At 38.3% G+C, this 12,671-nt stretch overlaps 6 protein-coding genes across 6 annotated transcripts; 5 read left to right on the top strand and 1 right to left on the bottom strand.

The window, feature by feature from the left end:
* Nucleotides 1-707: 707 nt before the first annotated feature.
* Nucleotides 708-2,894, top strand: HOF1 (formin-binding protein; the record flags this gene model as incomplete). Its single annotated transcript, XM_015612818.1, has 1 exon — nt 708-2,894. The coding sequence occupies one exon, from the start codon at nt 708-710 to the stop codon at nt 2,892-2,894; it is 2,187 nt and encodes a 728-aa protein (XP_015466344.1).
* Nucleotides 2,895-3,081: 187 nt separating this feature from the next.
* Nucleotides 3,082-4,173, top strand: AC631_03988 (D-arabinose 1-dehydrogenase (NAD(P)(+)); the record flags this gene model as incomplete). The annotated part of the gene is made up of 1 exon (XM_015612817.1): nt 3,082-4,173. The coding sequence occupies one exon, from the start codon at nt 3,082-3,084 to the stop codon at nt 4,171-4,173; it is 1,092 nt and encodes a 363-aa protein (XP_015466343.1).
* Nucleotides 4,174-4,384: 211 nt separating this feature from the next.
* AC631_03987 (chromatin-binding transcription coactivator) lies at nt 4,385-4,786 on the top strand (the record flags this gene model as incomplete). Its single annotated transcript, XM_015612816.1, has 1 exon — nt 4,385-4,786. The coding sequence occupies one exon, from the start codon at nt 4,385-4,387 to the stop codon at nt 4,784-4,786; it is 402 nt and encodes a 133-aa protein (XP_015466342.1).
* A 515-nt stretch (nt 4,787-5,301) lies between these two features.
* MNR2 (putative Mg(2+) transporter) lies at nt 5,302-8,277 on the top strand (the record flags this gene model as incomplete). The annotated part of the gene is made up of 1 exon (XM_015612815.1): nt 5,302-8,277. One exon carries the CDS (start codon nt 5,302-5,304, stop codon nt 8,275-8,277), a length of 2,976 nt encoding a protein of 991 aa, XP_015466341.1.
* Nucleotides 8,278-8,485: 208 nt separating this feature from the next.
* Nucleotides 8,486-9,094, top strand: AC631_03985 (uncharacterized protein; the record flags this gene model as incomplete). Its single annotated transcript, XM_015612814.1, has 1 exon — nt 8,486-9,094. The coding sequence occupies one exon, from the start codon at nt 8,486-8,488 to the stop codon at nt 9,092-9,094; it is 609 nt and encodes a 202-aa protein (XP_015466340.1).
* Nucleotides 9,095-9,489: 395 nt separating this feature from the next.
* Nucleotides 9,490-11,256, bottom strand: AC631_03984 (KilA-N domain-containing protein; the record flags this gene model as incomplete). The annotated part of the gene is made up of 1 exon (XM_015612813.1): nt 9,490-11,256. One exon carries the CDS (start codon nt 11,254-11,256, stop codon nt 9,490-9,492), a length of 1,767 nt encoding a protein of 588 aa, XP_015466339.1.
* Between the last annotated feature and the right edge of the window lie 1,415 nt (nt 11,257-12,671).

Genomic DNA, 12,671 nt, shown 5'->3' with positions numbered 1-12,671 from the left:
GTTATACAGGCTATAGATACTTCGTTTCGTATATGTGTGCCTATATGTATACATATATATATCTTTCCAATTTTTCTGTATCGGCTCGAATCCTCATTCTAAATGTCGGGAGTATCCGTGGTTAATAGTGCGAATAATCCACAGTCGGACCGAATGCCGAGACTTTAACCAACTGTTTATTCAGAGTGATCTGTAACTAGAAGAGTAAGGAATTCACCCTATTGTCGTCAGTTCTAGTGGTAGTGGTAGTTGATGAGAATTCTATCATAAGAGCATATATATGTATTATTTGTATTAGAGAAATGGTGATCGAATGTAGTTAATGTAAGAAAAATTTGCTACCGATAAGAAAACCTTATTTACTCTTCTATGCATTATTGGAAAGATGCACGGAATCGAGAATATATAAGTAACCAAAACGGCTAATATGACATGTTACTTATTCTACCAAGCTTTGACCAGCATGGTTCATGGTAATGGTAAAACATGATTCCAAATAGAGAGTCTGGATGGGTATTTTGCAAATAGATCTTGCATATAACCTTTTATCTGCTGCTCTTCATTAACTTCCCAATTAGGGAGAAAAATCAACATTCTCAATTAGAAAGAAATGGAATAAACAGCGTTTATGGAAGGTGTGATATCAAAAAAAGCACAGTGATTAAGTATTTTCTTTCTAGGCTTCGGACAGTATCACAGGGCAAGACATGACAAGAATTGAGCGGATACGCAGTGAGAATACAACGTTTGTTAATAACTTTTGGGGCCATCGAGACTCAGGATTTAGAGTTATCCAAACAAAAATAAAGCATGCGTTGACAACACTCGAAGAGTTGTTAGATTTTTACAAAGAAAGGATTCAAATAGAAAAGGACTACAATAAGAGACTAGAGAAGCTTAATGGGAAAATTCTCTTGGGATCTCGTGAGACGGGGTCGTTGAAGAAATCACTCGACAAATTGGCGTTAGAAAATAAACATATGGTGAAAGATAACTCAAAGTTTATAAGATCTTTAACGCAAACAAATTATGACAAGCTTAACCATTTCTATTCTATTTATTATAAAAAGGTTTCTAAGATTGAGCTGCACATGCAAAAAATTATTAATAAACAAAATGATCTTTTTAAAACCTTGGAAATGAATAAGAATAGATACCAGGAAGAATGCTCTCAGATTAAATCCCTTAGGCTACTCGTGCAGACTACATGGGGTAAAGAATTAGAAAAAAATGAGAACAAGTTAAACAAAATAGTAGCTTCAAATGCTAATACGAAGAAACACTATCAAAATGCAGTGACAAATTTCACAGATCTAAACGAAATATTTGTACGGGATTGGGCCATAGCACTAAAAGACTTTTATCAATTGGAAGTTGAAAGGATTCAAATTTGTAAAGTTAATTGCTTCACTTTCTGTAATAATATTGCAACATTGTGCGTTGATAATGATCAATCGGTTGACTTGGCAAGGTCAGTATTCGCTTTGGTATCACCACCACAAGATTTACAAGAATTTGGGGATGCATATGGTACAGGTGATAAAATGTATAACCCTCCTGTATTTGTTGACTTTATGAATGGATATGATGATGGCCAAAGAGAATCTGAATTCACGAGAGCAGAATTTGAGAACCCAGACAACGATCAGTTACTATCGAGATCATATTCATCATTTTCGCAAGGAACGCAAAGATCATCGCCTACCCAAGAAGTAACGGCCAAAGCCCCATTACCTCTTGTAAAGGAAACTTTGGAAAAGGCTAATCTCCCCTTACCTCCAGCTAATGATATACCTATAAGTGCACCAAATGGGTTCTTAGGGTCTCCTACTAGAAAGCCGCCAGCTGGATTTGACAGAACAAACTCGGTTTATAGTGCTCAAGATAAAAATGATGTTTTTTCTGTTGGTGAGAAAGAGAAAATTCATAAATTTACCAACAGTAATGGCTCATCTAATTATTCGAATCCTACCAACTACACCGGTTCTAACTATTCAGGGTCTTCTAATACAGAAAGAAACTGGGCATCTCCTCGTAGAAAGGAGAAACAATTAACTCAATTTCAAGAGCAGATTAATTTGAAATCGAAGGAATTACCCTCGTTTCCTCATAACCCACATGATACTAATGAAACAGCTCAAAATGTTCCTATAATAAAAGACTTTTCAATTGACTTTATTGCTAAAGCGTTGGAAGACTTGAATTCGGGCGGAGATGGTGACATAAATCAATATAGAAGATCTGTCAGAGGAACAGGGAACCACGAGGAATCAAGAGCTAAAACTGCTCCATCCACACCATTTGGCAAAATGAAAACGCACTCCGATTTCATCAACGATCGCGATGAAATTGCAACAAGACATGATTCCATAATGTTCTCTTCGCCTACAAGGAATCAAAATATTGCCAACATGGATGGGTCACCTGTCAAGGGAAGGAGACAAAGACCGAAGTCAATGCTCGATCCTCTTTCCAATGATAGGCTTTCAGACTACCAAATTGCAGACCACATGGACCAACTGGTAGACACATGCATAATCAAAAAACCTAATGACCAATTCCAAAGTCCAAATAAAAAACCCCAAAGATCCTTACTGAGGTCACCTACGAAATCTTACACGAATCTCAATGCTATGATTCAACAACCTTCAAACTCCGATTTGACTTCAATAGGAAACACTCCTTACATATCAAAGGCAAAAGCTTTGTATACCTACAAACCACAGGATCATGGTGAATTGTATTTCAAAAAAGGTTGGTTTATGTATATTATTCACAAACAAGAAGATAATTGGTTCGTTTGTGAACTAGCTCAAAATTGTAATGATAGAGCTGGTATGGTTGGGTTGGTTCCTGGTAACTACTTGTCTGAGGGAGGACAAGATTTATTTTAGGGTATAGTTCTTTTATTAACTGTATTTATAATTGTATATTTAAAGTTTGCAACAAGCTATAGCGTTAACGTTATGGCGCATTGTACATCTGCACGTGAAGAAGCGATGGATTCCTAATCTTTTCCATCATTAATATGGATTAATAATATTTAATTTTAACATCTAGAGGCAGAATAAGACGACAAGAATGACAATAACACTAGTTAAACCAATAGGGAGATCCCATATTCACAATACTCGTTCAATAAAAGATCTACCGCCTCTAATTATTGGAGGAGCGGTATTTAATTATATTTATACTTCTGACCCGGCAGGTATTCCAGCTTATGATTTGCTCGACCTCGCTTTCAAGAATGGTCTATTAGCTATAGATACATCCCCCTACTACGGAAGATCAGAGGAGCTCCTAGGAAAAGCTTTGAAGCAGTTAGACGGCAAATGGGCGCGTGAGTCCTATTTCATTTGCACAAAGGCTGGAAGAATAGGCGAGGATGAGTTCGACTATTCGAGAGAAAGCGTTAGGAAATCGGTGTTACGGTCACTTGAGAGATTGAATACTACGTACCTTGATTTAGTGTACATGCATGATATTGAATTTGTCAACGAGGAAGAAATTTACGGTGCCTTGAAAGAATTGCGTCTGATGAAAGATGAGGGGTTAGTGAAGAATATAGGCATATCAGGGTATCCAGTGAAGCTATTATATAAAGTTGCTTTACAATGTTATACGAATTATGCGAATACAATCGGTCCTATAGATGCTGTATTGTCGTATTCGAACGGGTGTCTTCAAAATACAATTTTATGTGATTTATACCAAGATTTTTTCGATAAATGTGGAATAAAGAAGTTGATGAACGGATCGATCTTGAGTATGTCGTTATTGAATTCAAGAAAGACTCTTGATTTTCACCCGGCCTCTCAGGAGTTGAAAGAAAAAATTGCAGAAATTGCAGAACATTTGAAGATTAACCACAACGACTTGGAACTTGCAGATTTGTCTACACGATTTGCGTATAAGAAATGGTTGTTTGGAAGTCCAAATGGAGATGAAAAATTTAACAATTTGACCTGGAACAAAGATTGTTCGATTGTTTTGGGGGTTTCTAACATAGAAGAGTTGGAAGCAGCCATAAGTAACTATTGGCTCGTAAAGGATAACATAGGGAATGTTAATGATAAGGATCAAATTCTCTTTGATGAGGTAAAAGATCTTCTTGGTCCAAAGCACTATAATGAGACATGGAAAAGTGGCCTTGCTCAAAATAACAATAATTAGGATTTTAGCAATTATTTATAGGCTATCTAGCAACTACATTACAACGCTGGAATATTTGTGAGTAGTTTCAGCTTTGGAAATTTAATATTTATATTGTCTTAAAGATTTAGATATGACATCTGTAGTTTTGTGTCAATATTATGCCAACATTTAGAACATTGAAAGTACATAGCAGAATTTATATCTATAATTGATACTTAAAGGTATAAAAATGGCGTATAAGAGATCATTTTCCAATAAAACCAATCCAAGCACATCTAGCTCCAATGACACAGTAATTGAGCTTGATAAGAAGAAACAAATTACTGTTCGTAAATTCAATAATGTGAACTTGGTTGATATAAGAGAATTTTACATTGATAAGGATACTAATGAGAAAAAACCCGGGAAAAAGGGAATATCATTAACTGAAGATACCTGGTTGAAGTTAGTACAATCCTCTGGTGAAGTTCAAGACGCATTAGATGTACTCAATGGGGTTGAACCAAACAGAAAAAGGACCAAGCAATCCGAAAATAATGAAAATGATGCTGATAAAAAGGAAGCTGCAGTTGGGGATAATAAGCCTGAGGCAAAGAAAGAGGAAGAAGAGAGCGATGAAGATGCCGATTGATGAACCATCCTGAGTTAACTGTGATGCTAGATCTTATTACTGTCGTAGATGTAATGCATTTACTTGATTCGGTAGGCAAAAAATATTGTTACTGATAGAAATATAGGCAGATTTCAATTATCATTCTATTTATTCTTATTGATTTCTTCTTATTAATAGGACAATTATATGTAGACTTTAGGTATTATTGCTAATCAATGCAAAATTGTGGCAATAACATTTTGTGAGGACCTTTATCTACATCAATTTTCAAGTGCTAGTAAATATTTTCGACAATCCTTGTGGTAATTATAAAAAATAGTATGTAGTTTAGAATACAATATCTAAATATGAGATGTTGAAATTGCGTTATATTTGCATGTAGCTTATCAGACCAAAAATCCGATTTGGATGATTCTCAAAATCTTGAATTTCATTTCACAGCAAGCTTGATGCAGTTTTTTTTTCCATGTATATCGAAGTTTTATATTCTTCTAAGAACTATTTTATATACTAAAGAATAGAATTTAGAAAATATGGGCAAGAATAAGAATAAAAATAGAAAAGGAGGAAAATATTCGTCAAGTCCCCTTAAAGATAACCAAGATGTCGAGTCGACAACTTCATCGAATGCAAATAATGATGAAAGTGAAAACAAAGATAACACCATTAAAAGTGGATCATATATAGACCATAGGATGTATGATAATTTAGCACATATTCATTCTTCGCCAGCAAGATCAAGAAGAAGAGGAGTTCAGTCAAGCTCTGGCCAAGGGAATCTTGCTTCCAGAAGACATACAACTACAAGTGCGGAATATAATAATAGAAATCCAGCATTTAAGAAACAACCTAGTTTACCATTGACCAACAGAAACTTGCAGAATTTGTTAGTTCAAAATGATACGAGTCCAGGTACTGGATATTCACCTACTGATACGAGATCTTATGGGTCAATTGCGTTAGATATGGATCAGTATGCAAAAGAACAAAGACAAATGTCGCATGGATGGAATGATCCGTTTAATGAAGAGAGCGATAGCCGTAGTGACAATGGATCTATGAATTCATTGGAATTTGGAGGATCTAATCCTTCTTCTGAGCATTCCAGTGATTCGACTTCTTTGGATGATGTGTGCTTTCCAGATTACTATGATCGTGCTGACGGAACAGGTGATAGGGAAGACAATTATGAATGGCCAGATTTGAAAGTCTTAGAAGAATTTGTCCGAGAAGAATTAAATGAATACGCTGATGATTTCGAAAAGAACGAAGATGAAGTCGGTGATTATTTTAAGGCGAACCCAGAAATGGAAGATGAACAGAATGTTAACTTCCAACAACCCCTTGCAGTGTCTGTTAATAGCAAGGTTGGCGATAAGAAGAAAAAGTCTAAGAAAAAAAGCTCACCTGAAGATAGTGCTGAAAACACTCCATTGTTGGAGAATGCTCAAATTAATGAAATCGAATCGATGAGTCTGGTGAACGAATCGTTTCGTATAAGGCCCACACCAATTCAACCCTGGGAGAAATCGAAGGATAGGATACCAACTATTTTAAATAATCCAAAAGACCCAGCGAGAAATACTAAACAACAGACTAGTTTCAAGTCTGCAAAGGCCGATGGTAAGTTGTGCAGATTCACTTATTTTAGAGAAGATTTAGACAAGACCATACACTCGCCTACCATTAGTGGATTATTAGCAGACAGTATCAGCAAGAAGGTTACCGAAGATACTGTACCATTGGCAAAGAAATGGGGAGGTAATACCAAAGAAGGTAATGACGAATATCAAGACCAAGATGAGGAAGATTCTGATGATGAATCAACTACCTTGCGTGAGTTATTCCTGCCTAGCTTTTATTCCCAGAAGACGTCTTCTTCTTCATCAAATGCTAGTCTCCATGGAAGCCATCATACTCCAACTAGTACCGGAACTCCGGTCCCATTGACTGCATTAAATGAAGCAAATATCGGTGAAATGAATAGATTGGGAGGATCTAACTCAAAGGGAAATACCTTGGAGCCTAGTCCAGCACCAGGAACTACAGTTGGATCTGAATTACCTCTTGATTGCGATCCATTTTGGCTTGATGTTTTAGATCCCACAGAAGAAGAGATGAAGGTATTATCAAAGACTTTTGGTATCCATCCATTGACTACAGAAGATATCTTTTTAGGCGAAACTAGAGAGAAAGTCGAATTATTTAAATCGTACTATTTCATTTGTTTTACATCTTTTGACATCGTCTATGAAAGGCGTAGACAAAGGGCTAAGGAGCAAGAGAAAAAGCTCAATAAATTGCAGGAGATGTATGACAGTAACAATGATGGAAATAGTATATTTGGCACCCCTGAAAGAAAGTCAAAAATTTGGAAATTTTTCAGAAAGCTTGTTAAAGGCAATGAAAGTAAACCGTCCAGTAACTTGCACAATACTAAAGAATCTAGTTCCAATAAATCTAAAGCAAAGAAAATCAGAGAAGGGGAATTGCTGCCATTAAACATGTACATGATTATATTCAAGCATGCAGTAATTACTTTTCATTTCTCTCCGACGCCTCATCCGATTAATGTGAGAAGAAGAGCAAGGCTATTAAAGGATTATTTGACAGTATCTTCAGATTGGATTTGTTATGCGATCATTGATGATATTACTGACTCATTTGCTCCGATGATTGAAAGCATTGAAGAAGAGGTGAACTTAATCGAAGATGCTATATTAAAGATGCATTCTGGTGATTCTGATAGCGAAGATGACAGTGACCATGACTCTTCTGACGACGAGAGCGAAAACGACCGCCGTGCCTCAAACACCCCTAGAAACACTAGCGCCAACAATGTATTCTACAAAAGAAAGAGATCCAAGTCGACTGTTGATAACGGTGGGTTTGACTCCCGTTACAAGACATACGCGCCTTTGTCAACCAAATCAGAGTCCAAGAAATCTTCGAAATCTTCGAGTTCCAAGTCCACTTCGTCTAAGATCCTAGGTTGGAAGCGTAAGGGTGACATGTTGCGAAGAATTGGTGAATGCCGTAAGCGGGTTATGTCTGTTCTCAGACTTCTCGGTTCCAAGGCTGATGTCATTAAAGGGTTCAGTAAGAGATTCAGTGAAAAATTAGAGGCCGACAATTTCAGAAATGCTCTGAGTTCACCTAAGCTGGAGATCGGTATGTACTTGGGTGATATTCAGGATCATATTGTAACCATGGTTCAATCATTAAATCATTATGAGAAGTTATTGGCCCGTTTCCATTCCAATTATCTCGCTCAAATTAACATTGATATGACTCAAGTCAACAATGATACCAATGATGTGTTAGGAAAGATTACTGTTCTTGGTACTATTGTGCTCCCAATTAACGTCGTTACTGGATTATGGGGTATGAACTGTATTGTTCCTGGGCAAGACTACGAAGGTTTAGCATGGTTTTGGTCCATAATAGCGGGCATGATTCTTTTTAGCATTTTTGCCTACAATTACGCTAAGCGAGTATATGGCATATAAACAACTAATTGTACTAGTATATAGTTATATCTAACTAAATGTAAGTGAAATTGCATTGTATGGAATTTACAGTATATACAGTACCGAAGGATTTTTGACACGAAGAATGAACAAGAACTGAAATACATGCTTACCATCCTTAGCTTCTTATCGAATAATTTACTAGTTAATTAGAAGTAGAAAATAATAACAATCCAAGTATATCATCATGAGTATTCAAATGTCTTTAGTTTTTGGTGCCTTAATATTGGAAATGGTAACCTTATTGCTGATGGTTTTGCCATTGCCTCATCCAGTTAGGGTAAAGATCATAGATATATCTATCTTGTTAAGAAACCTGAAAAACTTTAGGATAGGACTCTGGTTTACTGTAATCTTGTTGAGCATGCAATTTATGGATTGCATCCAGAGATTGCAAAGGTTTGGGCATTTGGGTAATCCATACTTCGCCTTAAACTCGCAAAACAACCAATTTGGGACTATGTCTTACGACCAATTGGCATCCAAGTTTTATTCTCAAAGAAATTTGTACATTACTGGTGCTGTCTTATATTTGATGCTTGCAATTTTTACCGTAAGCACCATATTAAAGAAATTAGTCTTGAAGGAATCTGAATACAGAAAGTTATCCGCGAGTGAAGCAGAAGGAAATTCTAAAGTTACCGGCGAAGGACAAGAATCAAGTGAAGTTGCTAAATATAAGAAGTTAATTGAACAGAAGGAAATTGACATTGCCACCTTGAAGAAACAAGTTGGAGGCTTACAAAAATCTTATGATGATTTGAACCCATCGCAACCAATTGAGAAGGATGAGTAGTCAATTTGGTTTTGCTTTCTTAAGTAGTAAGTATAGTGATTAATACAAATAATTTTTTACGAAACTACCAATGCTTATATGGAAACTTATAATTATCTTTAGTGTAGCACTATTTGAATAGCGTGTATGATCTTGTTAGTTACAGTTGTATGTATGTATGATATAAATTTATTAGGAGTTAGCATACAAACTAAACAATAATACAACAAATACAAAAAATTAATAATACAACTTTTGTCTAAAAACTGATCAACTACCATATGTATTTTCTACCATATGTATCTTTCTCCCATATTTTAAACATGCCTTAACACTTCAATCGATTAATTGAAATGTGATCTTGGTTTATCTAGATTCTTTCCATCAATTCTCATCCATGTGTTCTATTATGGTCCTCAATCCTTTTCCTCCGCCTTAGCCTTATCTTCGGCATTAGAGGAAGTTTCGTTTGCATGACTCGAATCAATATTCGAACTGTTTGGATCAGATGTTTGTGGTAAAGAACTTTGAGATTGGCCTGACTGACCTTGCGCTTGAGGAATTTGCTGAGATTGTTGATGACCTGCTGCTTGAGGTTGGGATTGCTGAGATTGTTGATTTGCATAACCATAACCAGGATAAACAGGTTGAGAATTATAAGAAGAATAATTGCTCTGAGGATTATAAGGCTGGTAGTATTGGTTTGGAGCATAATAAGGTTGTTGATAACTGTAAACTTGTTGTTGACCAGGTTGCTGATGTGGCTGAGATGAGTGGAACTCACTTAAGTTTTGTTGTGGTGATTGATTGGACGCAGTGGCAGGGTCAGCGCCACCTGCTTGTGGTTGAGGATATTGTGCATATGGAGGATAGTAGTTATTCAAATTCATAGCTGATGCACCGGTAGTTGACTGGCTTGGAGTGCTTAATTGATTGTTCGGAGCAGCAGCAGGTGCAGTGACACCAGGAGTACCCGAACCAGTCGCAGGTTCTGCAGATGCATTGTTGGCTGGGGTTACACCAGTTTGAATAACACGCTTGATATCTCTGACAAATAATGGATATAATAAATCGACAATTCCTTCTCTTTGAGCCATGGCCAAGGCTCTTTCGAATGGAATCCAAACACCTTTTAAATGCATGGATCCAATTTTAACCACATGTCTAACTTTCTCTGATTTCAAAATACCATCTCTGCGGCCTCTTGTCATTTGCGCAACATTTAACAATTTGGTACCGTTTATCATATTGTTATCGGCTCTTCTAACCACTGAAACGTTATTAGCATCGACTTGGTAGCACAATGTCTTCTCGTCTTCCCACATGGTTGTGGTGACTCTTGGTCTAACACCTGGGGGTTGATATTGGCCCACTGAAGAATTATTTGACGAATTAAGTGTATCTGGAACAGGGGTGTAGTTAGATGAATAACCGGCGGCGGCATCACCACCCGGTGCTGGCGTGGTTCCTGGATTATTTACATTGCTGTAGTGCTGTGGTTGTGGTTGAGTGATCTGGTTATTGATCTGAGGAATCGATTGTTGGTAGCCAGAATAGTTCTGTGGAGGAGCTGCCGACGACGAGGTGGATGAAGCAGCCGCTGGAGGATAGTTAGAGTAGCGCGAGTAAGGGTAGTTCATGTCGTTGGACTGGTTTTGCGATTGGTTAAATTGCATGTAGTACGAGTAGGGGAATTGCTGAGGAACGCCCATCGAGCTCTGGTACTGGCCCATGGCACCCGCATTCACTGGTTGTGGTGGCTGTTGGTGGGGCTGGGTGGCCAACTGGGGTTGGCTAGACTGACTCAGCATCGACGACTGGTTGGTGCCGTTGACCAATTGCTGGTACTGTTGCTGGTACTGATCCGAGTAGTAGTTCGAGGGGTACTGTTGGAACTGCGGAATGCTCGACGACCCTCGAGGATGCTGTGATTGCAATTGTGGGTTCGAATGGAGCGGTTGGAGCGATGGCTGTTGTTGTGTCGTCGATGAGGTCGACGTCTGGCTCGATGGTTGGGCCTGGCTCGAGGGCCCCTGGGCCCCCGTGCTAGGCGTCCCAACACTCGACTGGGACGTCCCTGTCGCTCCATTGGCACTCTGTCCATGATGGCCCATGTACCCGCCACTATTAGTGTGATACGCTGTTCTGTAGTCCAAGGATTGATGAGGTTCTAAATTCGACATCGTCTGGGATTTTCTGTGCGTTTTTGGTCCTTTCTAATTTCTAGTTGTTACCGCTGCTTGTCTGGCACTAAACACACGCTTGTTCCTTGTATTATTATCTACTATATTCAAAATAAAATACAATATTACCTTCTGGTGAAAAAAAGTCTTTATTAATGGAAGAAAAATAATAACAAATTATGTAGAGAAAAAAAAAATTCACCTCGTTCGTCAAAATTTCGCTCATACAAAAGATACCCGGTCGTTTGCCTATGGTTCCCCCAACGCTATAACTAGACTAGCTAGGGGTAGACCTACCTCGTTACTTAATGGGTCTCTGTTGGGCCCCCCGGGGGCCCACCAGAGACTCATTGGAATACTACAACGTACAATTATGTACCATGGGTGCTTAGTTCTGCCATACGTCTCGAAGTACATATAGCACTCCATGCCTATTATGTTCTGGTTAGCCTACGCCATACATGTCTATGTGCTCTGAAGACTGTCTACATGTTCTCTACATAACGTACGCTGTTGGGATTATCGCAATCAATACATAATCGTGACAATTATACTTTTGCTCCACTTGCGCTTGCGCTGTTGTTGCGATTGTCTTGCTGGAAGGGGTTATTGTACCTATACGTGGTTTGCATACTGTCAATGACGTATGTGGAGCCGATGGTGATACATAATACTGATGTGTAACATACATCATATGAGATATGTGATACGTAACAATGTGATATATCATTTGGATTGAAGTGATACATCACATTCGTGGTGTATAATACATCGTATGTTATACATCATATGTTACTGGTCTTATAGTGTATCATCACCAGGCCAGAGAGCAAGTAGTTACAAAGGAGTCGGGGCGGGAATGATTACGTAAGGATTGCTGTGGTCACCGAAAATGCGTCGAGCGGTTCCGAGCGGAACATAGAATAATGCTTTGAAGGAGGCGATAGCGGGGGAGACATTTCGATCTTTATGTGAGTCGCGCAGCAGAGTCGAAGCGAGGAAGAGGGTGGATGGCGCACTGCAAGTGGCGACGCATCTGATGGGAGAGGAATGCGTATGTGGGCAGATGATAGATTATGTAGTGGCGCACGATGAGATTGGGGGTTCGTTTGTCGAGGCTGGCTTATGGGGTTTGGTTGATTATCGATCGTTGATGTGGATATGACCTATTGGTGATTTGTATAGTGGGAGGAGTAAAATGTTAAAAATTTGATGACTTGGAGTGTTATCGTGGCCTGCAGGATATGGGGTATTTGCAGATTTGTTCTTGATTAGAGTTTGGTGGGATTGATAAGCAGGGGACTCTTCATACGGGTCTACTGATACTGAGATAGTCTGCGCTTCTGCTACGGTACGTGATGCTGGTATGGTTATGTCAGTGCTTTGATCTACGGCCTTATGCTTCATATAGTAAG

This window comes from Debaryomyces fabryi, assembly GCF_001447935.2.
Source record: "Debaryomyces fabryi strain CBS 789 chromosome Unknown contig00096, whole genome shotgun sequence".
NCBI lineage: Eukaryota > Fungi > Ascomycota > Pichiomycetes > Serinales > Debaryomycetaceae > Debaryomyces > Debaryomyces fabryi.
This window is presented reverse-complemented; position numbering and strand designations above follow the sequence as displayed.